This window comes from Choloepus didactylus, chromosome 3, assembly GCF_015220235.1.
Source record: "Choloepus didactylus isolate mChoDid1 chromosome 3, mChoDid1.pri, whole genome shotgun sequence".
In the NCBI taxonomy this organism is placed as follows: domain Eukaryota; kingdom Metazoa; phylum Chordata; class Mammalia; order Pilosa; family Megalonychidae; genus Choloepus; species Choloepus didactylus.
The window spans coordinates 163,059,986-163,086,947 of NC_051309.1; the positions used below are offsets into that span (position 1 = coordinate 163,059,986).

At 41.4% G+C, this 26,962-nt stretch overlaps 1 protein-coding gene across 11 annotated transcripts in view; it reads left to right on the forward strand.

Moving 5' to 3' along the window:
• Positions 1-2,073: 2,073 nt before the first annotated feature.
• DCLK2 (doublecortin like kinase 2) overlaps positions 2,074-26,962 on the forward strand; it is a 190,508-nt gene continuing 165,619 nt past the window's right edge. For 4 of the 11 annotated variants that reach the window (XM_037830788.1, XM_037830789.1, XM_037830790.1 and 1 more), the window contains exons 1-2: positions 2,077-3,356; positions 25,937-26,271. In XM_037830788.1, coding sequence (XP_037686716.1) covers positions 2,936-3,356; positions 25,937-26,271 — 756 coding nt within the window. In that variant the 5' untranslated portion in view covers positions 2,077-2,935. Of the gene's footprint in view, positions 3,357-25,936; positions 26,272-26,962 lie in introns of all 11 variants that reach the window. The other 7 variants (XM_037830786.1, XM_037830787.1, XM_037830796.1 and 4 more) reach the window with 3 other exon arrangements.

Here is a 26,962-nt window from a genome sequence, read left to right on the forward strand (position 1 = left end):
CAAAGTCTTTTTTCTTCTTCTTCTTCAAGAAATACTAATAGCAAAACAAATTAACACCTGCTGTGCCAGTCTGGATTTATTATGTCCCCCAAAACACCATGTTCTTTAATGCAATCTTGTGCGGCCCGAGGTATTAGTGTTGACTAGGTTGGAATCTTTGGATTAGGCTGTTTCCATGGAGATGTGACCCATCCAACTGTGGGTAATGCCCTTGATTAGATTATTTCCATGGAGGTGTGGCCCTGCCCATTCAGCGTGGATCTTGATTAGTTTTCTGGAGCCCTATAAAAACTCACAAACAGAAGGAGCAGAGCAGCTGCAGCTTAGAGAGATATTTTGGAGAACACCATTTTGAAACACAACCTAGGAGCAAGCAGATGCCAGCCACATGCCTTCCCAGATAACAGAAGTTTTCCAGACACCATCAGTGTTCTTCAGTGAACTGTTGATGACTTTTGTTTGGACATTTGCATGGCCATAAGACTGTAACTTTGTAACCAAACAAACCCGCTTTATAAAAGCCAATCCATTTCTGGTATTTTGCATAAGGGCAGCATTAGCAAACCAGAACACCTGCTGACTTTAAGCCATTTACAAAGTTGATAGATTCTGCAGTTATTAGTACTTGTATAGGGTTCTTATCTCAAGGAATGTGCCATTTAGTTCCTTGTTTCTCAAAGTGTTGTACAAGACCAGCAGCATTGGCATCACCTGGGAGCTTGGTAGAAATGCACAGTCTCAAACCCTACCCTAGACCTAGTGAATAAGAATCTGCATTTTAATGAGTTTTCCCCAAGATCTGTAAGTACTTTAAAGTTTGAGAAGAATCATCCGATTCTTAATTTTATATAGCCTGTGGTTTGAAAACTTGGCGATACATTAGAATCAGCTAGGACATTTTCAAAAAATATTGTTGGAGATGACCATCCCCAGAAATTGTGATTTAATTGGTTTGGGTTGAGAACTATCATAGATCTGAACCTTAATTATACCCCAGAATTTTTCCCCCTCAAAAAAACTTCAATGAAAGCCCCACATCAGCTCTGAATTCCCTGCATGCTCCGGTTCTGGGTTCTAGAAGACAGGTATGCTCAGGTGTGCATCCAGGAATGCCCTGGAGGAACTATGATGGCGCACATATGGCAATCCCCTGGGGCATTGTCATGCTAGGGAAACCAATTTTCCAGTGCTAAACTATTACATATATTTCTACCTTCTCTTATTTATGCTCTTCCAGGACTCAGATCACTTCAAGAAAAATATCTATGCCTTCCTACCTTAGAGGTCAGTTTGGATTTGTTGTCCAGTGCCATTCAGAGAACCAGGTGCTGAATACCTTAGGATTTCTGGGTAGTTTACCCACACGTCAGATCAGAATCAAACTTCTTTGCACATTATCTTTTCTGGATGGCAAAATGGAAATACCTAATATTTCGCACAAGCCATTGGACAAAATGCTCTTACTTGACCAGGCACTACTAAATTAAGATTTCTGGTATGATGCGTGCTTACAAACGTTGATCTTGTTCATAATTAGAAGTTCAAATTTGACAAAATTAATTACAACGTGAACGTAAGGGAGAGAAGGGAGCAAGGATTGTCTGTTTCCTTTACTAATATATTCCCAGTGACGGAAACAATGCCTAACACATGGTATGTGCTCAATAAATATATGTTGATTAAATAAACCTCTCAGAAACCAATAACTTGTGATCACTCATTCAAAGTCATTGAATGCACCATGTTAGTGAATCTGTTATGGAAATCGTGGGGGTGAGGGGTGGTTATCAAAGGTTTTTAAAAATAAAGCTCTAAATTTGTTTTTTTAAAATAAATTTCTGTACCCAAATTCAATTCCATGGTTCGGATTTCTGCCCTAGTTTGGCCTCGGTTCCTCACTTGGCTACTGGCCAAGGGATATGATCCCTGCCCTTGAACATCCTTCCTTTGTAGTTTTTTTTTAGCCTGCGCCTTCACGTTTCCCAGACCCAGGAGCGCATGCGGCGGCGGCTGCGCCCATCAGCGCGCTGCGCCGGGTAGTAGTCGTCAGGCGGGCGGGGCTGCCCTAGCACCCAGGAGGATCCGCTCCTCTTCGGGCTGCAAAGCGTCCTGGCCCCTTCTCCTCCCTCTCCCACCCTCGAAGACTCGGACATCTCTGAGTTGGAAGGGGCAGGAAGCCCCGGCAGCGGGCCGGGCAGGCCGAGGAGCCGGGCCCGGGCGCGGATGCTTGCCGGTGGGCTGGGCCGGCCGTCAGCGGGGGAGGCGGGCTGCATAATTTCCCGCTAGAGCCGGACTCTGAGGGAGGAAAGGGCCCCGCAGAGCCCCCTTAGCACCCGCCAGTGCGCAAGGCGGTGGCGCCGCACCCTGGGCTTCGGGCCAGGAGCGTGGGCGGACCGGGCTGGGCACGACGGCCCCGCGGCTCCGCGGCACTTCTCCCACGCTCCCAGCCGCGCCCCCTCCCCTGCCTTCCTTCCCTTACGCGCTCCCGGGAGCGGCGGGGGGACGCGAGCCGCGGCGGGCGCCCGAGCTTTGTGTGCGCCCGCGGGGCCGGGAGCGAGCAGCGGCCGCGGCTGAGCCCCCAGTGGCCCAACTTTGCATCTCCTGGCCGGCTCCCAAGCGGTAGTAGTGAGGCGTGGCTGTGGAGGAGGCGCTTGGGGGGGCGTGGGGCTCCTTGGCGGGCGGGAGGGACGGTGAAAGCCGCGCCGGACAATGAGCTGGGCATCTCGACGCTGAAGCCCCTTTTAGCAGAGGGCGCGGGTCGGCCGCCGACGCCTCCTCGGCCCCACCTGCGAGGAGAAGGCGGGATGACAGAGCCGGGTGTCCCGGCGTTCTAGGGCCCGACAGTCAGGCTCGAACCGTTTCTCGCGGTGACACTAGGCTGTGTGGAGGCTTTGGCTAGGGCTTTTTTTGTGAGGAGCCCCCCGGAGCAGTCGCGATGGCCAGCACTAGGAGTATTGAACTGGAGCACTTTGAGGAAAGGGACAAAAGGCCGCGGCCAGGGTCGCGGAGAGGGGCGCCCAGCTCCTCCGGGGGCAGCAGCAGCTCGGGCCCCAAGGGGAACGGGTTAATCCCTAGCCCGGCACACAGTGCCCATTGCAGCTTCTACCGCACGCGGACCCTGCAGGCCCTCAGCTCGGAGAAGAAGGCCAAGAAGGCGCGCTTCTATCGGAACGGGGATCGCTACTTCAAGGGCCTGGTGTTTGCCATCTCCAGCGACCGCTTCCGGTCCTTCGATGCTCTCCTCATGGAGCTTACCCGCTCCCTGTCGGACAACGTGAATCTGCCCCAGGGAGTCCGCACCATCTACACCATCGACGGCAGCCGGAAGGTTAACAGCCTGGAAGAGCTGCTGGAAGGTAGGAGGGGAGGGAGCGGCGTGGCAGGTGCGGCCGAGCGCGCCGGCAGGTGCAGTGGCAGCGGGCCCCGCGCGCACCCGCCTGCCTAGCGCTGGGGGTAGACTGCGGGGTGTTTTCTAGGCGGCCACGGGGATTGCACGGTTCCGTCTGCTTCTCTGTAAGCTCTGTGCGGTGTGCGCGCCCACATACACTCACATTTTCCTTCCCAAGAGATTTGCCATTTGGAAAAAGGAAAAAAAAAAAAATCTTAACAGAGGCAAATTTAGCTACTGGTGATAGCTCTTAAGATTTGTGAACTTATTTTTGTAAAAGTGCAAAACCGTTTGAAAAAGTGACTCTCGATAAGGTGCTGAGCAACCCCTTGTTTAATTAGCACTGACCATTCAGTCCCCTTTGTAGACCTAAGAGCAAGCACCTGTGGTGATCATTCTTGGCGATCATCTTGTACCTGTTGTACTCAGAAGTTGTGGTTGTAAAATACTATAGGTTGGCTGTCTTGGTTTGGCTTGCAGCAGAAGTCACATGAGGTCAAAAGTGGTGATCCTAGACAGTGGTTCTCAACTTTGGATGCACCATGGATCACTGGCAACTTTAAAAAAAACTGGTGCCTGTATCCCACCCCCAGATATTCTGATGTTATTGGTTTGGGATGTGCCCTGGTATCAGCAGTTGTAAAAGCTCCCCAGATGATCCTAATGTGAAACCAGGTTGAGAACCACTGTGCAAAAGGTTTTTCCACATTTGATTGGTAATAAGGCCAACCAAGGTCAATCTTTCCTCCAGTAGGTAGAGTAGCAAGTTAGGACAATAGAGGCCACTGGAATTAGTAGTTGGGGCCTAGTATAAATTAGTAATCCTGTAGTGTCAACCGTGAGTCACTCAAAGGGACTGCTTGATTGATAATTTGTTCATCTTTGGATTCCTGTGATATTATTCCCTTTTCAGGGAGAAAAAGAATTATTAGTAGCTAAGAATCTGTTACCAGATATAAACAGCACCCAGAAAGACCAGACAGAACCCTTATATGTGCAGACTGTATGTTCATATACAACCATCACTCATGCATCTTGCCTAATTCAAATGGTACATTCCATATGAGTCATGGCAATATTGGCTTGGCAAGGGGAAGGGACTGAACATTGAGCTAAGTGCTTTTCTTATGTTATATTGTTTTAATCCTCAAAACAACCCTTAAGGCGTTATCTCCATTTTACAGATGAGAAAGTTTAAGCAACATGCCTCATCACACAGTACCTGGAGGAGCGTTTATGCAAAGCTTATGCTCTTTGATCTCCAGTCCACTTCTAATAAGTTAAGGGAGCCACACTGAGGAGTCCTGAAAGTGGTTGTATTTCTCAGTTTAGTCACTGTCAGAAGTTTTCCTTGCCCCAGCTACATGAGAACCCAGCCAACATTTAAAATCTCTCCCATCTACTTGAGTATGTTTGTGATTTCACACAGACTCTTGGTCAGTTGTGTGTTTTGGTTTTCAGGGCCTCCTGAGGAGGTGAAGACAGCTGGAGCAGTGTAAGTAAAATAAAGGTGCATTGTTAAAAGGGTGTTTTCACTTTTCTTAATCGTGTTAAATACTTAAAAGCAACATCTGTATATATTTTTCACAGCTGAGTAATCAATTTTCTGACTGATCTGAGGTCGGATTGGCAGCCCTGTGGAAGGGTCACGTGCCCCTGGGAATATTCTTCTTGGTGTGGTCTCAGGAGGGACAGCAATTTCAATATCCTTCTCTAAAGTAACTTTTACAATGTATCTGCTACGTAGAACTAATGCACTCCAAAGGTGAATATCCTCATAGGAGAGATGATCAGGGTGACCATTTTGCATATTAATTAATAAGAGCATAGAGTATATAGTGAACCCATCACTTCCCAGGTGATGTGTGATCTATTCTGTCTAATTGTCAAACTGTAATTACAACTACAAATTGGCAGTTGTCAAATTTCCTTCCAGTCATTCATTCACTGATGTTTGGAGACTGGGGAATTGGGGAAAACACTAACTATGTGTAGAGTCCAAATAACACCATAATGTAATAAAGAATGATATAGTTATAACACAAATATTTAATGATACAGTTATAACACAAATATTGGCACAATAAAAATGTTTCCATGGCCCAGCCAATTGCCCATTTGTTTCAAGCAATATTCCACATAATAGAACTACTGCAAAAGAAGAAAATTTTCAGTCACTTCTTTGTCATAGTGGCATTTTAGCTGACAGTGGATCTTTGTTTAAGTCTTGGATTTCCCACGAAATGAGTGGAATGTCTCATAGCAATGCATTTTTAAAGAAAGAAATAGCCATCAATGCTTGGTATCAGTCGTTCCAAAGTTTAGTTCAAATTTTTAGTTAAAGTTGTGTTCTCAAATGTGCAGACTTATGCAAAAGAACTAACCAGCTACCTGTGAAGTTTTTATTTGCATCAATAAAAATAGCTCTATAGAATTGCCCATGTTGCCAAAATTGACTACTTTATTTCATCTTAGTTCATCATTTTTAATGAAGATTCTCTCAGGCAGTCTTATGCACCTTTATATTTGATTGTTCTCTCTTCTGCTTCTTTCATCCCATAAAATTTGTTGTTTATGTTATATTGTTTTTTTCTGAAATATTTTTTTAAAATGTCTTTAGTAAAGAAAAGAAAGTGATGACTCAAGACTGCAGGGCAGGAGCACTCCTTCAGAGCCCCAATCCTATTGAATTTAGATGACAAAAGAAATCTGGATGGCCCAGATTTTTTTCTTCTGTGCTTGACTTTGAGAGCCTCTGGAGACGGAAAGCAGTGTCCTAGTGTTGACTGGCACTCCTCCAGCACTTCACTAAACCAACAGGCATCTTCAGCCTCTTGGTCTACTTCTTTTGATCACATTAATTTCACTGAGTTGATGCTGTGAGTCCCAGCCCTGTGATCCTGTTTATTCTTTAAAACTGGGTAGAGCCTCTGCTGGGAGGAGGACTGTGATTCATAACCGGCAAACTCTGGAAAAAGCAGGCTGAGCTGTCTGAAACAGTTTGCCTGCTGAGCTCAGAGCATATCTGATAGCCAGCTGAGGATGTCCAGATGACTCGTTCTCAAGTTCTTGTGATCGGAACTCCTAATCTTAATTCCGTTCCGTGAGTCTTGTCCACTTCTGTGCATTATGACCGTGTTTGTAAAATTTTGATGTCCCAGAGAGGTAGGGCCAGGGTAGTGGAAACAGTGTGTGACTGTACCAGGAGCCCTGGGTTCTACTGACTGAAGTTGAGGAAAATCACCTCAGTTCTCTGGGCCTCAGTTTCCTTTTCTTTAGAATAAGAGTAGGTGGATCAACTGTCTAAGTTAGGTCCTTTCTAGTCTAAAAGTGTGTGTTCCCTTGCTCTACCTAGTTATTTACTGAATGTGTGATGGCCTGGGCTGCCTTTCTCTAACCAGGACCTGACTTCCAGAAAATTGAAGAGGCTGCAGGTGTCCCAGTGCCAAGCAGGGAACAGGGTGTGTGGCTCCCTTGAAGGGCTTGCGAGGTGCAAAGGAATTAATCAATAGTTAACTGTCTTTGCCTCTCATTCCAGGGTAAAATGTCATTTTATGTTATTTCTACATTTTACCCCTTGTTTAACAACAAATAAGCCAATTGAATTGTTGTCATGTGAAAGAATTTTGATTATTTTGATAAGTGATGGTTTCATTTGTCCATTAATTTAACTTGGATATTTAAGATAGGTAATAAAGTAAGAAATTGAGCCCTTGAAGTTTTTGAGGTTCCTCCACTAAACCTAGTTTGTTGTGTCTGTTTGCTGAGGTCAGTCTCTGAAGGTTTTAAAGAAACCAAAATATAGTTACCAAGAGAGTTTTTAAGTCAAAATGAGACTACATAAGAATCCAGATTGCACTTAGTTGTGTTTTTTCTTCTATATGATAATTTTAATAGTAATAATAGATTTTGAACACTTAGAACCTGTTATGGTGAGGAAAGAAACTTAAACCCATGAGTTCTAAAATATTAGAACACAGAAATCAAAAGCTGTACATGTTAAATGTACATATGATCCTTGGCCATGGCCCTTTAGCATTGAATCTTAGGACTGCAAAGCCTTCTCTACCTGGGAAATTCCTAGATTCTTCAAGGCCTACTTCAAATGTCATCGCACAGTGAAATCTCTTCCAAGGCTCTGGGCAGTTGGGCAAACAGTTGTTGATGGAGGGGATATTGTGTGCCAAATGTTGTTACAGGTGCTGGGAGTACAGCCTCTTCCCTCTGGGAGCTCACTTTCTAGGGGGAGGTGATGATGATGATGATGCAGGCACACACAAGGTAATTTCAGCTAAAGTGCTGTTAATGAAGTGGTAATGACATGAGGCAGGAGGGCCACATTGACGAGAATGCTTGCAGAGAAAGCCAGGATCCAAGGTCACGCTTAAAACTTTCTCCTCTGCCTGCTCACAAGATTTTTCTTTATCACTATTATTATTATTATTATTTTACCTCTGTTATTCACACTAAGCTGTCTTTTGCACTAGAATGGGAGCAACCTGAGGTCAGGGATCTTGGACATGCAATAAATTCATTGCACAAATAGCCCAGAGGACGTTTTCACCTTTGAGTCCCTTGGTTATGCCTTGGTTTTGTATGTTGTTTTAATAGGGTTGTTTCTAAAATTGTGGAAAAAAAAAGATTTTTGTAAATTGGGTTCTATTTTAGAAAAATGAAAGATTTAATAATTGGGGAAATTCTATGCTAACTCATCATTCCTGAGAGAATGATTCTTCCATAATACCTTTTTATATAATTCTGATTGTTCTCTTCATCTCATTTCCTTAAAGCAAGGAAAATCAGATGTGTCATATTATAGCTGCATAACCTCTTTCCAGAAGATAATAGGAAGAGAAATTTTTACTTGAAGAATAAAGAACTCTGAAGGGTGGGGAAAGAGGGTATTTGAGAGAGCAAGAGAGCATTAACGAGATTCAAGTATGACCCAATGATACTCTGGTAATTATAGGACAAGATTAATATTTCACAAGATTTTGAACCACAGAAATGGGTATTTTAAGATCCTGTGATGTGAAATAAAGGAAACTAGATTCCCTTGGGCCGTGTTTTTCAAACTGCTTTCCTGATCACAGTTGGGACTCCACGGAGTTGGTTCACATCTCCATCACCTGGCTTTCTCCACATTCCCACCTGCCCATGTTCCTACCACTTCTGTTTTTCCTCTTCTGACAAAGTAAATCATAGACTTAAGTATTGGGGATTCTTTTCTTCTCAGCCTGCTAATAAACAGCAATCACGGTAACCATTTATTAGGTGTTTTATGGACAATCTTTACATGTTTCATCTCCTTTAAATCTTATTACACTCTGAATACTGGCTGCATTGTCTCCCCCATTTTATAGATGGGGAAACTGAGGCCTGAAAGGATAAATAAATTGCACCCTTGTACCAGTGTTAAAAGGTGGGGCTGGAACATGAGCCCTTTCTCCTGGATTTTGATCTTCTGTGTTCTTAACTGCTCTGTTCTGCTGCATGTGAAGAAATGAGGTCCATTACAACCCCTGAGGTTTATATTGGTTATATTAGATCACGAATCTAGGTCTCCATCACTGATGCAGCCAAACCTATTAATTGTTTATATTTGCATGATGATGATGGCCGAAGTTCCTCAGTCACTGTAGGTATAAAGATGGTGTTTTAGTTTCCTGGCTGCAAAAACAAATGCCATGCAATGAGTTGGCCTAACAACAGGAATTTATTGTCTCTTGATTTCAGAGGCTAGAAGGCTTCCTTCCTCCTGGGGTTTGTACCTTCTGGCTGGCCAGCAATCTCTGGGGTTCTTGGCTTTTCCATCACATGGCAATGCACATGGTGATGCCTTATCCTTGCTTTTCCAGGTTCTGTTGACTTCCAAATTCTAGCTGCTCTCCTGAGCGTCTCTCTCTCTCTCTGTGTCTAAATTGCATTCTGTTTATAAAGGATTCCAGTAATCCAATTTAAAGTTCAATCTGATTCAGTTGAGCCACACCTGAACTGAAGTAACATCTATAAGAGGTCTTATTTACAATGGTTCCATATCCATAGGACCAGGGATTGGGACCTGAACATGCCTTTTGTGGGGGACATGATTCAATCCCCAACAATCTGCCCTCCAGACACCCAAAGACATGCTCTTCCCACATGCAAAATACACTCATTCCATCACAACATCCCCAAAGCCTTAAGTCACTTCAATAACAGTGCTCTAAATGCAAAGTCTCATTGAAGACTTAAGGGTGTGGTTTGTCCTGTGGCAAAATTCCTCTCAATCTGTGGACCTGTAAAACCTAGAAAACAAGTTATCTGCTCCCAGTATACAATGGTGAGACAGGCATAGGATAGGCATTCCCATTCCAGAAAGGAGAAATTGGAAGGAAAACAGCCACAGGTCCCAAAGAAGTCCTAAACCCAGCAAGATAACTCCATTAGATCTCATGATCTGAGAGCCATCTGTGGCTTGATTCTTTGTCCCCTGGGCCTGATGGGGTGGCAGCACAACTTTATTAAGCACTCCCAGCAGTAATGGTCTCCTGGAATACCGGGATGAAGGCCCCACCCTCTTTAAGCATTGGGTTTGTGGCCAGGCTCTCTTTGAATCCTGAGGCACAGACCCTGCCATCTCTGAACATTCGGGTGGTGGCACTCTCCCTGAACCACGGAGCCCAAGGCCCACCCTGTCCAAGCTCAGGGGCGGACCATCCCATCCTTTCCACATACATGGGTGGCCTGCTCTCTTGGCCCGAGGGGATGTTTTCACTCCAGACCTTTACTTCCATGGTTCTGCCCTTGAAGTCATTCTTCCTTCCATTTGTCTCTTCACTGTCCGTTTCAGTCCATGCGGAAAGTTGTTCTGTTCGTACAGATTTTGCAGGCAGTTCGACCAGGTCCTAACCATCAGACAATAGAACTTTTCACGGATCCTCCCTGGACAACTACATTTCCAGCCCTAATGTCCACTGAAATGACTGTCTGAATCCAAGTTCAGCTGCCCCTTCTTAAGCAAAGGATTGTTCAGATAAACCCTTACATGAAACCCTTTTCTCTGGGGAGTCACTTCCTGAAAGCCCTGTTAGAGCCACATCTGGCCCTAGTTTCAAAACACACTGTCTAGATAGGCTGAGACTTTTCAAAACCATCAGTTGCTGGCTCCTTTGTGCTTAAGAGTTTAATTCTCAGTGTATCTGTTTACTCTCACATTTTACTATAAGCTGCAAGAAGCCAGGCGGCACCTTCTGCACTTGGCTTGGAAGTCTCAGCTAATTATCCAAGTTCATCGCTTACAAGTTCCTCTTCAATCAGACGTAATAACACAATTTTGCCAGGTCCTCTGCCACTTTATACCAAGGATCACTTTTTTTCAATTTCCCATAACATATTTATCATTTCTTTGTAAGGCCTCATCAGAAGTACTTTTAGCATCCATATTTCTACCAACAATCTCTTTAAAGCAGTCTAAGCTATTTCTGTCCAGTGCCTTGCAGTTCTTCCAGGCTTTACCCATTACCCAATTACAAAGCCTTTCCACATTTTTAGGCATTTGTAATAACAGGACCCCACTTTCTGGTAGCACAAATTGTTTTAGTTTCCTGGCTGCTAAAACAAATTCCATGCAATGGGTTGGCTTAACAGGAACAATTTATTGGCTCACAGATTCAGATGCTAGAAGGCTTGCTTCCTTCTGTGGTCCATATCTTCTGGCTGGCTGGCAATCTTTCGTGCACCTTGGCTTTTCCATCACATGGCAACACGTATGGTGTCATCTTCTCTTTTCTGTTCCAGTTTCCATTGACTTCTAGCTTCTGGCTGCTCCCTGTGGCTTCTCCTTCTTTGTCCAATTTCCTTTGCATATTGGTTTAAGGCCCACCCTCATTTTTTGGGGGGCACAGCTTAACTAATAACATCATCAAAGGTCCTATTTACAAATAGGTTCATACCCGTGAGATCAGGAGTTGCGACCTGAACATACCTTTTTTTTGGGAGGGTGGGGGAGCTTGATTCAATCTCCAACAAATGTTTTTTGTTTTATGTTTGAAGTAGAATGTGTACTATATACACCTGCAGAATGAGGTCTGCGCATTCAAAGTCTGCAGTTGTCTCACTTGATCTCAGTTTCCTCATCTGTTAAATGAACGATAGGTTAGATGATTGCTAAGTCCTCTTTCTCCTTTGTTCTGGTTTGCTGCCATTACGCAAAACGCCAGAAATGGATTGACTTTTATAAAAGCGGTTTACTTGGTTACAAAGTTACAGTCTTAAGGCCATTAAGTGTCCAAGGTAAGGCATTAACAATAGGATACTTTCATTGGAAGAAGGCCGTTGGCATCCGAAAAACCTCAGTTAGCTGGGAAGCATGCGGCTGGCATCTGCTTGCTCCCGGGTTGCGTTTCAAAATGGCGTTCTCCAGAATGTCAGTGTCAGCTTCTAATGGCCATCTTCAGAATGTGTTTCTCCACTACAGTTAGCATCTGGGCCTGTATGGCTCTTTTTGAAAGTACTCCAGTAACCAATCAAGAGCCACACTGAATGGGTGTAGCCACACCTCCGTGGAAATAATCTAATTAACATTATTACCTCCAGTTAGGTGTCACATCTCCATGGAAACACTCAATCAAAGAATTCCAACCTAATCAACACTAAAATGTCTGCCTCCACAAGATTGCATCAAAGAGGATGGCTTTTTCTGGGGGACATAATATATCCAAACTGGCACATCCTTTAACATTCAGTGATCCTGGGAAATGCTTCTGGGGCTGGGAAAGACAAATGATCTTGACTCTGGCTCCACATCCCTCTTTAGAAGTTATCCAGGTTTGTTGGATATAGTTACCTTGGTTTAGGATGAATTCTTTCAATAGTCTATAGGAAGACTTACTCCGTAGACTATTCTCATGAAAGAGAAAATTGCAAACCCAATGAGAGTTGGGACTATGGTCATCTTACTCATCCCTCTATCTTACTAAACAAATGCTCCTGGCACATGGTGTTTGTTGAATTAATTTTACCTTTATGAGTTATAGCAGGCATTTTAATGGATGGGACTGGATGGATGTAGGTGTTTTTAAACAATCTTAGTTAAGACAGCTAGCTAGACAGTTGGCCAGATTTACAGTAGTGAAATAAGTTCACTTTGGTGGTTTGGAGCTATGTACCTTGGGAAAACGTGTTCTTAAACTTAATCCATTGCTGTGGGTGTGAACCCACTGTTAGTAGGGCCTTTTGATGAGGCTACTTCAATTAAGGTGTGGCCCAGGATGGGTCTTAATCCTATTACTGGAGTTCTTTGTAAGCAGAATGAAAATCATACAGACAGAAAGCCCCAAGAAGCAAGAAACTGAAATTCAAGGGAACTGGAACCTGGGAGAGAAAGGAGAGGTCAGGAAAGACCGCCATGTACGTTGCCATGTGACAGAGGAGTCCATGACCAAGGATCACTGGCAGCCAGCCCCAGAATGCCATCTTTGGGAAGAAAGCATCACCCTGATGACACCTTCATGTGGGCTTTCTTAATTTAGCCTCAGAACCATAAGCTAATAAGTTCCCGTTGTTTAAACCAACCTATTGCATGGTTTTCTCTCGAACAACCCAGAAAACTAAAACATTTATGGTATAGGCAAGTATTCCTTGCCCTTTCAGTTTTTAAAGATGCAGATTTATGTTTTAGTAATTTATTAATTTCACTAGTGTCTGAGATGTCTGATTTGATTTTTCTCATTCACAGCTATCTTGACCAAATTCTTGTAACTTTCTATCCTGTGTGTGTGTTTTTTTGTTTGTTTGTTTTTAATTTTTTTAATTTTTATTTTATTTTTTATATATATTTTTTATTGAGATTGTTCACATACCATACAACTATCCAAAGATCCAAAGTGTACAATCAGTTTTACCCGTGGTACCATCATAGCCGGGCATCCATCAACACAATTGATCTTTTTTTTCAATTTTTAGAACATTTTCATTACTCCAGAAAAGAAATAAAGGCAAAAAAAGGAAGCTCAGATCCTCCCATACACCTAACCATGCCCCCCTCCATTATTGATTCATAGTTTTGGAATAGTACATTTGTTACTGTTGATGAAAGAATGTTAAAATACTCACTGTAGTATATAGTTTGCAGTAGGTATATATTTTTTCCCTGTATGCCTCTCTATTATTAACTTCTAGTTATAGTGTCGTACATTTGTTGTAGTTCATGAGAGAGATTTCTAATATTTGTACAGTTAATCATGGACGTTGTCCACCACAAGAGTCACTGTTTTATACATTCCCATCTTTTAACCTCCAGCTTTCCTTCTGGTGACATGCGTGACTCTCAGCTTACCCTTTCCACGACCTTCACACGCCTTTCAGCACTGTTAGTTATTTTCACAACATGCTACCATCACCCCTGTCCGTTTCCAAACATTTAAGTTCACCCTAGTTGAACATTCTGCTCATAATAAGCAGCCGCTCCCCATTTAGCCTCATTCTATATCCTGGTTACTTACATTTCATGTCTATGAGTTTACATATTATAACTAGTTCATATCAGTGAGACCCTGCAATATTTGCCTTTATATGTCTGTCTTATTTCACTCAATGTAGTGCCCTCAAGTTTTCTTCATCAACCCATTTCTTTTAAGAGGGTTTTGTTCACACACCATACATTCCATCCTAAGTGAACAATTGTTGGTTCCCTGTATAGTCACGTATTCTGCACCATCACCACTATCTATATAAGGACATCTCCATTTCTTCCACAAAGACGGAGAAAGAGTCCAAGAAGGTGGCAGAGAGGCAAAAGAAAAAGAAAGGAGAAAGAGAAAAAACAAACAAAAAACAAAACTTGATAGCTAGAAAGCAACAAAAGGAAAGATAGCATTAACCTAAAGTAGAATAGAGTCAGGCATCACCAATGCCAGGAGTCCCATACCCTTCCCCTATTCCCCACCCCCCCCACATGCATTTAGCTTTGGAATATTGCCTTTGTTATATTAAAGGAAGCATAATACAATGTTTCCGTAAATTATAGTCTCTAGTTTGCATTGATTGTATTTTCCCCCCAGTCCCACACTATTTTTAACACCTGGCAATGTTGACATTCATTTGTTCTACCTCATATAAAAACATATTTGTACCTTTCATTATAATCATTGAGCACCCTAGGTTTCCCTGAGTTACACAGTCCCAGTCTTTATCATTTGTCTTTTGTTCTTCTGTCCCACATGATCCCAGCCTTCCTCTTTCAACCATATTCATAGTCATCTTTGTTCAATGTACTTACATTGCTGTGCTACTGTCTCCCAAAATTGTTTCCCAAACCTGTCACTCCTGTCTTTTCCTTTCTGTCTGCAGTGCTTCCTTTAGTGTTTCCTGTAGAGCAGGTATCTTGTTCACAAACTCTGTCATTGTCTGCTTGTTAGAGAATATTTTAAGCACTCCCTGGTATTTGAAGGATAGTTTTGCCAGATATAGGATTCTTGGTTGGTGGTTTTTCTCTTTCAGTATCTTAAATATATCACACCACTTCCTTCTTGCCTCCATGGTTTCTATTGGGAAATCTGCGGATAGTCTTATCAAGCTTCCTTTGTATGTGATGGATCGCTTTTCTCTTGCTGCTTTCAGGATTCTCTTTTTGTCTTTGATGTTTGAGAATCTGATTATTAAGTGTCTTGGCGTAGGCCTGTTCAGATCTATTCTGTTTGGGGTACTCGGCGCTTCTTTGATCCGTAATTTTATGTCTTTCATAAGAGATGGGAAATTTTCATTGATTATTTCCTCTCTTATTGCTTCTGCCCCTTTTCCCTTCTCTTCTCCTTCTGGGACACCAGTGATAAATAAATTCTTGCTTTTCATTTTGTCTGTAAGTTCCCGGAGACATTGCTCATATTTTTCCATTCTTTTCTCTATATGTTCTTTTGTGTGTGGGCTTTCAGGTGCCTTGTTCTCCAGTTCCTGAGTGTTTTCTTCTGCCTCTTGAGATCTGCTGTTGTATGTTTCCATTGTGTCTTTCATCTCTTGTGTTGTGCCTTTCATTTCCATAGATTCTGCCAGTTGGTTTTTTGAACTTTCAATTTCTACCTTATGAATACCCAGTGTTTCCATTATATGGTTCTGTTCTTTCGCCATATCTTCCCTAAACTTTTTGAACTGACTTATTATTAGTTGTTTCAATTCCTGTATCTCAGTTGAAGTGTAAGTTTGTTCCTTTGACTGGGCCATAACTTCATTTTTCTTAGTGTAGGTTGTAGTTTTCTGTTGTCTAGGCATGGTTTCCTTGGTTACCCCAATCAGGTTTTCCCAGACCAGAATGGGCTCAGGTCCCAGAAGGAAGAAATATTCAGTATCAGAGTGTGTCTTAGAAAATTGGTATACCCTGTGATGCCTCAGGTCACTGCTTTTGCCTAGCAGGTAGTGCCCGTCAGCCTGTAACTCCAGACTGGTGTAAGGAGGTGTGGTCTGTGGCTGTTTTCCCCCAGGCTTTGGGGTCTGGTTCTGAATGGAAGGCGGGTAGTAGAGCTGGGCCCCACCCCTTTCCTCTTAGAGAAGATAGACCCCCTAGGGAGAGGTCATTAGCATTTCAGTGGTCTCTCTCTGCCTCTCCAGCCTTGTCTCGGTCAGAGTTCCCACCCTTGTCTGGGAACCAGAAATGGCTGAGGCTTTCTCCACTGAGGCAAAACAGGGACCGAAAGTCCCCTTCAGGGCTAGTCCGCAGCGACCCTCCAGCTCTCCAAGGTCAGTCGTCACCCAAAGCCTCTGTCTGCTTGTTGGGGATTTGTAGCTTGTAGTGAGCAGTCCACACTCACTAATTAAAAACCCAGTTGGAGCTCAGCTGAGCTATATTCGCTTGGTGGGAGAGAGCTTCTCTCTAGCACCATGAGGCTTTGCAGCTTGGGTTGTGGGGGTAGGGGTCTCCTGGCTTGGATCTGCAGTTTTTACTTAAAGATTTTATGCTGTGATCTCGGGCATTCCTCCCAATTCAGGTTGGTGTATGATGAGTGGATGGTCATGTTTGTCCCTCCGCAGTTATTCTGGATTATTTACTAGTTGTTCCTGGTTTTTTATTAGTTGTTCCTTGGGGACTAACTAGCTTCTGCTCCTCTCTATGCCGCCATCTTCCATACATTTCTGTGTGTTTTTAAATGCCAGGGTTACTCTCATAAAGGCCCTATTTTTTCAGTCTGTTTTGAGTTCTCTGCCACAGCTAATGGTTAGTTGTGTGTGTGTGTGTGTGTTTTTTTCTTTAGCTTAAGATTCATGGCAGGTATTGATCTTGATCACTAAACTAATTAAAAAAACAAGCTTACATGGGGCTATTTCTCAAGTTTTTTTCCCCAAAGCAGTCTTGATGAACATGAGCATAACCTGTAGTAAGTATTACGTTTCCATAGCCCCTTTTTTCTTGTCTTGATTCTTCAACAGATGAGGCCAAATACTGTTAACTAAAGAGACCAAGGTGATGGGCAAGGATATTAGGGAAGAGAGCATTAATCACTGACTTTGAGAAATAATTACCTTTTTATTAATTAAAATTTAACAAGGTGGTCTGAAGTTTATAATGCATACATAGTGAAGGAAGACAGGAATCAATGCAAATATGTCAACAGACCAGTGTTTTCCCAATGTGTTATAAGGTAGGAGCTTCTCACAAATTATGATAAGTTTTTGGCTTTATATGACATGGCAAACAGGACAAAATATTCCAGATTAAGATAAAAATGACAGCATCTCATCAGGAATGAAAAAGTATTCATCTAACTCCTAGCCTTAAAATATTTCCAAATGATAGAAGTAAAAAATTACCAAATTGTATTAAAAACTCAATTTGAATAAATTAGCTAAAGATGAAGCGCCACCATGTAGAGCTACATATGGACCATTCCACTCCTTATGCAACCCCTTCAGATGCTTTAAGACTGTTTTCATGCTTTCCTCTATTTTGCCTTACCCTCTTGTCCCCTAAACAGCACCTCTTTTTTGAGCAAACATCTGGTTTCTGAATCCTTCATCATTTGCACCGATTCTTTTTGAGCCACCATTATTATCAACCGTTTGCTTAAAACTGGGGGCCAAATCTTCCTCTTAGAAGCAAAGTGAGGTTTAAGGGATAAAGAAAGAGGGGAAGGTATCGAGCAGAGGTGAGGATTCCAGGAGTTGGAGAAACACTTCCAAGGAAACTTTTACCTCTGTTCAGTGATGAGCCAATTGAAGGACTAACTCTATATCCCTAGTGTCCCAGTTTATTTATAAATATTATTAGATGGCCACATTTCAGTTTGAAGATCTCTCCTTCCAAATAGCCTTACAATTGCTTATGGTCAAGCAGTGTTTCTCAAACTTTAGCAGTGTTTGGGTCATTTAAAAATGAAAAATAATTAAATATCTAATAGTTAAGTTACAGAAGCCCAGTGTGTCCTTAACTATTTTAATGATATTGTCACATAAATATTTATAAATATAAAGGTATGTGTGCCTATTCATATAGATCCTATATAGTTAGAGATCCTATATATAATGGTGCAGATACTATTTTGCTGTAACTGAATTGTCATTCCCAGCATGACCAAGATACTGAATGCTGTGCTCAGTGTGCTGTATTTTGGTGTGTACATAATGCTTTGGGTTTTGCACTGCTACCAAGCCTTCATTCCTGCAGAATAACTTGATGTCCTCTGGCCTTAACTTGGTGTGAACATATCATTTACATATATTAACTCCACTTCTATTTTCCTCATTAACTCCTGGCAAAGTTAAGCCACTTAATGCCAACAGAGATGAGGCTGTAGACACCGAGTAGCAATACTATACCTGATTTAGAAGCAGCTATTCAGATGTTCCCGAATAGGATGAGATTAATTTTTTAAGTTCCATCATCAAAATGAACACAAAATTAAAACTCCTTCAGTGAACTTTTATGGATAATGGGATTTACCTTTCCCTGGTGTGAGGAGCACAGGGACAGATAATGAATCTGAATTCTAGGTTTCATCGTACTAGGAGATTAGATGCAATTTCTTTCTCAGGGTGTAAGCTATAAAGCTTTTTGGTTAATGAGTAGCTTTTGTCCTTCTCCTTTTAGATAATTTCTTTGGTCTTAAGTTGAACTCTTCCCAGATTTTAATGCTGAAACATGTATTTATGGATATATCTCTTTCTCCATAGATATTCAAATGTTCAAAGTATCTTTTGCAACCCTTTTTTTTGGTGGAAATTATCATAGAATCCTTACAGCAGTATGTTGCCTTAGGAGATCACTTGGTTCAGTTACTTGCCTTCAGGTGTGTTGAAAGCGCATAGGTCTTAGAAGTGAAAGATCTCACTTTTGCCCCCAGCTCTACCCTGCTGAAAGGACCATTTTACTCATTTTGTGGTTGTAACAACAATAATAATCCAGAGTCACAGCAAACGAGTGTAGGTAGGAACACATCCAGGTCAAAGCAGCTCCCTTTGTGTTGCTCTGAAATTCCCCTAAATTTAAATTCTGGGCACTGTACAGTATGGTTAGATGATCCAACTAAGTTTGCCTCAACAGAATAATAAATCAGTCTTTTCCTCACCCTGTATTTTCCGTAACCAGCTGGACATGGGAGCACATTCTGATGTGCTTTAGATGGAGATAAGCATATTATAATCCACTCAATAGGATAATCTCACAAATGCTGTACTTGATGAAGAACAGCTAAACATCTTGTAGTTGTAACATACCTGAATTTATTTTCCTTGGTTACATTCCTTTGAAAGTAAGTTTTCTTAGTTCTGGAAGTGAAAGCATTTTTATTCCTAAGATTTTGCTGATATTGGACCTAAACTGTCTGTCCATGCTTTATTTTCTTTCCTCTTTGTCTTTCTCTGCGTTAGTTATTTAAACCTGTGTGTGTATGTGTTTGTGGTCTTTTCTCTAAGACTTCTGCAGAATTCTTGTATTTTAGGCTTGTAAAGAATTCTTCCTTTCACTGTATGTTTTCATTGCTTGGCCCACTCCAAGAGTTAGGGATAGTTTCAATGTACAAATTTTGTCTAACTGAATTTCTGCCATGATGTCAAGGCAGTTTGAAATTATAAACTAATTAGTGGTATTAGGCACTGTAGTGGTTTGGAGTTATGTACCCCAGAGAAAACCATGTTCTTAAACTTGATCCATCCCTCTGGGTATGAAGTCTTGTAAATACGACCTGATGAAGTTACTTCAGATAAGGTGTAGCCCAGGAATGGGGTCTTAATCCTATTACTGAAAGCCGCACAAGGAAGGCTATGGAGGGAGAAAGAAAGGGGAAGCAAGAAGCTGAAAGTAATGAAACCCTCCGGGAAGAGAAGGGAGAGGCCAGGAGAGGCCACCATGTGCATTGCCATGTGACAGAGGAACCCAGGACCAAGGGTCACCGGCAGCCAGCCCCAGGATGCCACAGCCTTTTGGGAGAAAACAGCACCCGATGATGCCTTAATTTGGACTTTTGCTGTCTCAAAACTCTGAGCTATTGATTAAGCCAGCCCATTGTGTGATATTTGCTTTAGCAATGAGGAAACTAAAACAGGCATTTAATGTAAATATTTTAATAAAAGTGAAGGAGAGACAATGATAACTGATAGAAATGATGGCTAAAGCATGCCGTTGTTGAATTTCCAACAACATAAGATTTCATGTAGCTATTTGTAATTTCTAATGGTAAAATCCATTAAATGTGATCCTGTTTTTCCCAAGTGATTAAATCAACTTAAAATCCTCCCAGCAGTGTATGAAAGTTCCTGTTGCTTTACATTTTTACCAGGATCAGCAATAAAAAGACTGGGGGTGGGAGTGGGGAGATGAGGAAGGTTATTTCAGGCAAATAAAAAGGAATGACAATAGGAGGGTGTAATGAACTTGAAAGGAAATTGCAAAAACACTGGTATGACACTAAGTTAGGGACCTCAGGGGAAGTGGTAGGAGACTAGACTGGAATGGGACTTGTGAGTGTGGGATATGCTGAGGACTTTGGCCTTTATTCTAAAGGCAGCGAAGCAGGCAAAATAGACCATTTTTGCAACTTGCTGTGATGGGTGTGTGGAGGATGAGGGGGAGCGAGTCCTCATATAGGGATCTGAATGACTCTAATCCAGGTAAGAAATGACAGAATGTAGGTTCAAAGGGAGTGGATTCCAGAGGTTCTTGGACCTAAGTCAACAGTTTTGCCAATTTTATTGAATATGGGGAAAGGGAGAAGAGAAGTAGGAGTCTTGGTTTTTGCTTAGGTGACTGCATAGGTGGTGGTTTCATTTGCTAAATTGGGGGATTCAGGAACAGAGTTTGGGATTAAGGTGACAGTAGTGGAGGGTGGAGGTAGTTTTAGATATGTAGTATGGGAGGTGTCTGTAGATTATCTAAGTAGAAGTGCACGAGAAAGGTCTAGACTGGAGATGTCCTCTGTATTTGAGCCCTCAGTGGGAGAAACCCGGGAGAGGACAGGGATGCCTGCAGGGTGGAGGAGGAGGGTCCTGAGAAGCAGACTGAGAAGGAGCAACCAGATAAGTCAAAGGTGAACCAAAAGAAATTAGATCATGGAAGCTAAGGGAAAAAGGGTTTGCAGGAAATAATGATGACTGGTATCACTTATCCTCGGAGAAGGCACTAAATGAAATTAGATAGAGAGATGGGCCCTGCATTTGGCAGTGAGGAAAGAAGTGCTTGTGGATCAGGGCCAGCCAAAGACTTTTCTGTCAGTGGTGTGCAGGAGCAGAAGTGATGCTGCAGCGGCTGAAGAGCAAACAGTGGAGAGGAAGTGGAAGCATCAGTGAGGACTGCTCTTTAACTTGGCAGTGATGGAGGCCAGGAGCACATTAGCTAGAGTGCCCTGTGGGGTGAAGAGAGGGGAGTTTTGGGTGGTTGTGGATTGTGTATGTTCATGGTGGGAGACATTGGTGTATAATCCTGAAGAGAGGCTGACTAGTCAAACAGAGGAAAGAAGGATGTCTCACCATGAAGAAGCCTCACCCCATGGGGGAACTTATCCTTGAACAGGGAGAAGAGACCTCTGCCATTGAGAAGAGAGAGGGGGTGGGAAGAGTTGGCACAAATTGAAAACAATTGTGGGAATAAAGAGTTTTAGAAAGCAAGAAATTGGGGGAATTCCTAGCTTTTAATGGACTTTTATTTCCTAAATAAGAGGCAGTCTATTTGTGAAAATTAATGGCCTCCTATACAAATACCAGACATTACTGTATAATTGTAGACACTTAGTCAACCTGGCAAATATGAAATAATGCAAAATGTTTTTTGGCACATGTCAATTGTAAGAAGGCATAGCTTTGCTGATGGAGGGAGTCTTAAGGGAAATTGAGAGACTTCCTGTTCCATTGTCTGCTTGGAAACAGTTCTTTTAAGTTATTTAACCACTTTATTCTTCTATCTCTCCTCTTTCTTTAGAGAAAGGAAACTCTCATTATATGTAGCAGTTACATCGTCACAATTTGCCGAGTGATCTTCCACAGATCTCTATAGTCAAATAATTCTGCAGTCTTATATTTAAAATGTGTGTTTGTATTTATGACAGAGAGGAGAGGAGAGGAGGAGAGAAGGAGAGGAGGGGATGAAAGAATATGTGAGTCAGCCAAAAACCACCAGGAGAAAACCTGTGGTTGAGCAAGTGGTTTTGTTACTTGTTACAATGTAGGAGAATGCATGTTAGAGGGAATCATGGAACATCCCAGTAAGAGGTGTTAGAACCTATTATAGGATTTGGGCTTGGATTAATTAATATGGGGGAGGATTTAAGGAAGTGGGACTCATGCTTTATTGGGATACTATCAGAAGGCAGGGCAATTCTATTACTGGGTATCTCACTAAATCTTATCTATAGGAAGGGCAGACTAGATTGAGGATAAAATTATAGTTGGTAAAGAAGTAGCAGCCACTTACTTGGTGAAAGAGGGAGATGTTAGGTCTTTTATGGGTTGCGCAGTGACTTTTTGTCTCACATTATCATAGTCTCAGAGTGATATTCCATGAGACTGTTTATGTCCAACAGGAAAACAAAATGACCTTGCTGTAAATGTCAGATAAGTTCTGGATGACAGGGATTCCTTTATTTTTCATACTCACACATACACACACATGAAAAAAATATATATATATACACCCACATACATACATATGTATCCTAGTTTAACTCTAAGTTTTTAATGACACAATATTCTTTCCTTATAGTTTTGGCAAGTGCAGTTTTAATAACATTGGCAAGAATTTAAAGAAAAATTTCTCATACTGTAGTATTTTATCAGTATGTCAAGACTCATTACTTTAGGGTATACTTTTTCAGCTGTATTGGTAGCACAGAATGTGGTGCCGTTTGTAAACTTGTTATATTTTTGAGGAATGTGCAGAAAGCAAAAGACTCTTGGATTAATCTGGGTGGAAAGGAGGACCATTTTTAGAAATATTTAGAAGTTGGAGTGGATGGAACTTGATGTCAGAATGTAGTAGGTAGAGAAGCCAGAAGAGTGAAAGATGACACCTAGGTTTCCCGTTGAGTGGTTTGAGTAGAAAGTGATGCCCTTCAGCAGGATGAGAAGAGAGGCAGGATGACAAGTTGACAGGGGGTAGCAACTCTTAAACAAGAATCCCTACAGTGGCATGAACCCAGTTGCAGGGGGTGAGGGTGGGGGGTGATCGCTTCTGTACAATCTTGTAAGTGGCTAGAATCTGACAGAGAATAATAATTTATTGATTGATTATTAACAAGAGCTGTAACTGTCCAGGAAACCAAAATCTTGCATGCTCTTGTCAACATCTTCTATCTCTGTAGGCAAATCTATGTAAGTGACCAAAAGATGGTTTGATCTGGGTGGGGACATTATGAGGGAAGGTAGCCTGTGTATCTTGGTGGCTACTGTTATGAAGGTATGATGCATCTCTCTGTACAGTGGGGATTTATGTGCCCAGTGTATAGAAACTCAGTCTGACCCCAAAACTGTGTCCGGAATCTCTTTGCTGAAATATTGGATTCAATGATGCCACAGGGGTTTTCATATCATGGCAGCTGGTGCATAATAGGTACTCAGTGCATATTGTGAGAGAGTATATGTCTAACAGAAGAGTACTCTGTGATGTATAATTTGTGCCTCCCACGGGTGCAAGGAATGGGAGTGAGGCTCCATCTGGCAGGCACTTGCCAGTTCTGGTTCAAAATTTGACTCACTCACTATAGAGCTAGTCTATATGTTTCTAAGAGAAACATTATAAAGGAAGGAAGGAAGAGTGGGAGGTAGGGAAAGAGTAAAAGAGTTAAAATCTATCTGTAACCACACACACAAACATTAGGCTTTCTAGACCTATTTGCATTCTGATACTCTAATAGATTTGAAAGGCAGCTCTCCTGGTTGGTGTGTCAGCTGTGCAGGGACCAGGTTGATTGAGAATCTGATCTATTAAATTTACTCTTGTTTTGTCTCTTCTACATTGTCTTTTCTCCTTACATTGGTATTTTAGTTTTCCTGGTTGCTCAAGCAAACCCATGCAGTGGGTTGGTTTAAACAATGGGAATTTATTAGCTCATGGTTTTAATGACCAGAGCAAGTGCAAATCAAGGTGTCATGAAGGCAGTGGAAGATGGGTGTTCTGGGGCTGGCTGCCTGTGATCCTTGGTTCATGGCTCCTCTGTCACTTGACAGACGCACGTGGTGGCCTCTCCTGGTCTCTTCTTTCTCTCCCCAGTTCTGTTTCATCTTCTTGCTTCCTGTGGTTTTCTGTCTGAGTTTCATTCTGCTTACCAAGGACTCCAGTAATAGGATTAAGACCTATCCTGATTGAGGTGGGCCACACCTTAATTGAAATAACCTCATCCAGAGGTCCTGCGTACAGTGGGTTGACACTCACAGGAATGGTTTAAGAACATGTTTTTCTGGGGGTACTTAGTTCTGAACCACCACAATTGGGAAAATATAAGTTGACTTATTTCTCCCTACCCTTAAAATAGTTCACTTTCTCTTGCTGAGATTCCTTTTTTTTTCATCCTTCTTGTACTTAATTTAAACAATTAAATTTTTATCATAGTTAAAAATAATAAGAGCTATTCAATATGAGAGTTGCTTTCTGTATAAAAATAAAACAAAAATATAATTGTTTATTTTTGCTAATACACATGATGTATAGTTCTGGTTTATGAAATTGATATCCTATTTTAAAAATTTACATACCATTTTCCCAATGATTTAGATAAACCCACAAAGATGAAAAATCTCTAAATGGTGGTCGTTAGGCTAGATTTCAAATTAGGGGAGTAGAAGCCACATTAAAGCCTATGATTAGTTCTCTAGTTATCTTGGGCAGTGGCCTGATTATACCTTTAAATAGAAGACATTGCTTCTCTTTTTAAATATTTCTTGTATGCCTGATCTGTTCCTGAATTATTCAGGTGCCTTTGGGAGAATTTTTTTCTCCATTAATAAGGATTTCTAGAACATCGTGATAATAGTTAATTATAATATTTATATTAATAGGTTTTTTTTCAGGAATTCCCTTTCACTACTTTGGTTGTTTTTGTTTTAAGCATTTCCAACACTTAAGGTTTGTCTTGTAATACTTATTACATTAAAATGGTATTGTTGTACTGAATATGTGAAAGAATGGATTGTTGTTGAATTAGAAGATATCAGAGAAAATCTTATTGTGTAACCCTCTTATCTTATATGTGCAAAAATTTAAGACTCAAAGAATGGGCTGACTTCTGCATTTCCTTCAGGAAAAACGGTATGCCAACATATAATTTTGGAACTTAAAAAAATTAAGAAATATTTAATTGATGAACTACTTGACAAATATTATAGCTTTTATGTTGTACTTAATAAAAAATAAGCAGAAGGCTCCCTGAGTAATGAACTTACTGTTTTTACTACTTAATATCCTTACCCATTTTAGTAGATATAGAAAAGGTTTCTTATTTAGTCTTTCCATTTTAAATTTACATTCTTTAATTAAGAAAAAAATGCCTGAGGTATGTGTCTTTGAACTGTCAAAACTCTTCCTTCGTTTTGGTGGTACTTCATTAATTGTGTAAATGATCTTACATAATTTAGTCAGCTATGTGAAGATGTAGTGATTATTCTTTGATTAGGGTTGAATTGATAATTGGAAGAAGGGTAGTTAGAGGAAGAAGAAAAAATTATATGAATATATTTTTTTGTTATATAATTGTTTTTTCCAGAATGAGATTTTTAAATTCGATTAGCTAGTAGGCTTTTAGAACTAGGAAATTCTTTAGAACTCAGGTGGTTCAACCACTTCACAGAAAATGATGCTGGGAACAAAAGTTTGGAGAAATGAATTATCCAAGGTGACACATTTGCTCTGAATAGAAACGAGATCTCACTCTAGTTTCTTGGCCCAGTGGTTTTACCCTATAAACCATGTCATTCTCTCAAAACCAGTCTAGATGCTATTAAAAAGAAGAAGGAGAGAATGCCAAAGAAAAGGGATGTCAGCCCCCCTTCAGAACTTGTTAAATTTAGTTTGTGTAATGAGCCTCTGACATCTTGTTCGTCAGACAGAATACTCCTGTGGTGGAGATAATCACACTAACAAAACTGATTTTACTTTTTTAGGTGAGAGTTATGTGTGTGCATCCAACGAACCATTCCGTAAAGTTGATTACACCAAAAATATTAATCCGAACTGGTCTGTGAACATCAAGGGTGGGACGACCCGATCCTTGGCTGCTGCCTCCTCTGTGAAAAGTGAAGTAAAGGAAAGTAAAGATTTCATCAAACCCAAATTAGTGACTGTGATTCGAAGTGGAGTGAAGCCTAGAAAAGCCGTGCGGATCCTTCTGAACAAGAAGACTGCTCATTCCTTCGAACAGGTCCTAACAGACATCACCGAAGCCATTAAACTAGACTCAGGAGTAGTCAAGAGGCTCTGCACACTGGACGGAAAGCAGGTAGGATGCTTCTGACCCCAGGTCTTCACCTTTTACACTCTTCCTTTACATATTTGACCATATAAATTCAGAAATCTGCTAGGAATTCATCCAGTAGTCTTACTCAAGGGTTGTGTGTGTGTGTGTGTGTGCGCATGTGTGCGCGCGCGCGTGCGTGCTTGCTATATTGGTCTTTATCTTGAAAAACATAAGCTGCTACCCTTCTCTCAAATATCTCAAAAGTGAATACTGAGAAGTCGTTTTCGTATGTCTTTCTGTCATTGGAATGGAAAACGTAAACTTCTGAGGGAAAGGTTTAAGTTGAGGAGGCATCCTGTATTAAGTGGGATGTTCTCTGTTTAAGAATAAGAACAACTATTGATAGTAGAGTCATCTGAGCTTTGGTGAATCACAGGAGTCAAAATTAAAGATATTTACTATTTTTAGAAAAGCATTCCTCCCAACTTATGTATAATATGAAAAATGCATTTCAAAAGAAAGCACTTTTGTAAGAATGACCATATGAATTTCATAGTGAACAGTGGAGGTGATTAATCAGCATTGCTTAAAAAAAAATGCATTGCACAGAATAATACAAGTCAAATTATGGTAACAATATGCCAGGGAATCTAATGGATTAAAAAAAGAAAAAAGGAGCAAATTGCAAGAATGCATGAATAGCAGTTATGCAAATATTGAGTTTCACCACAAT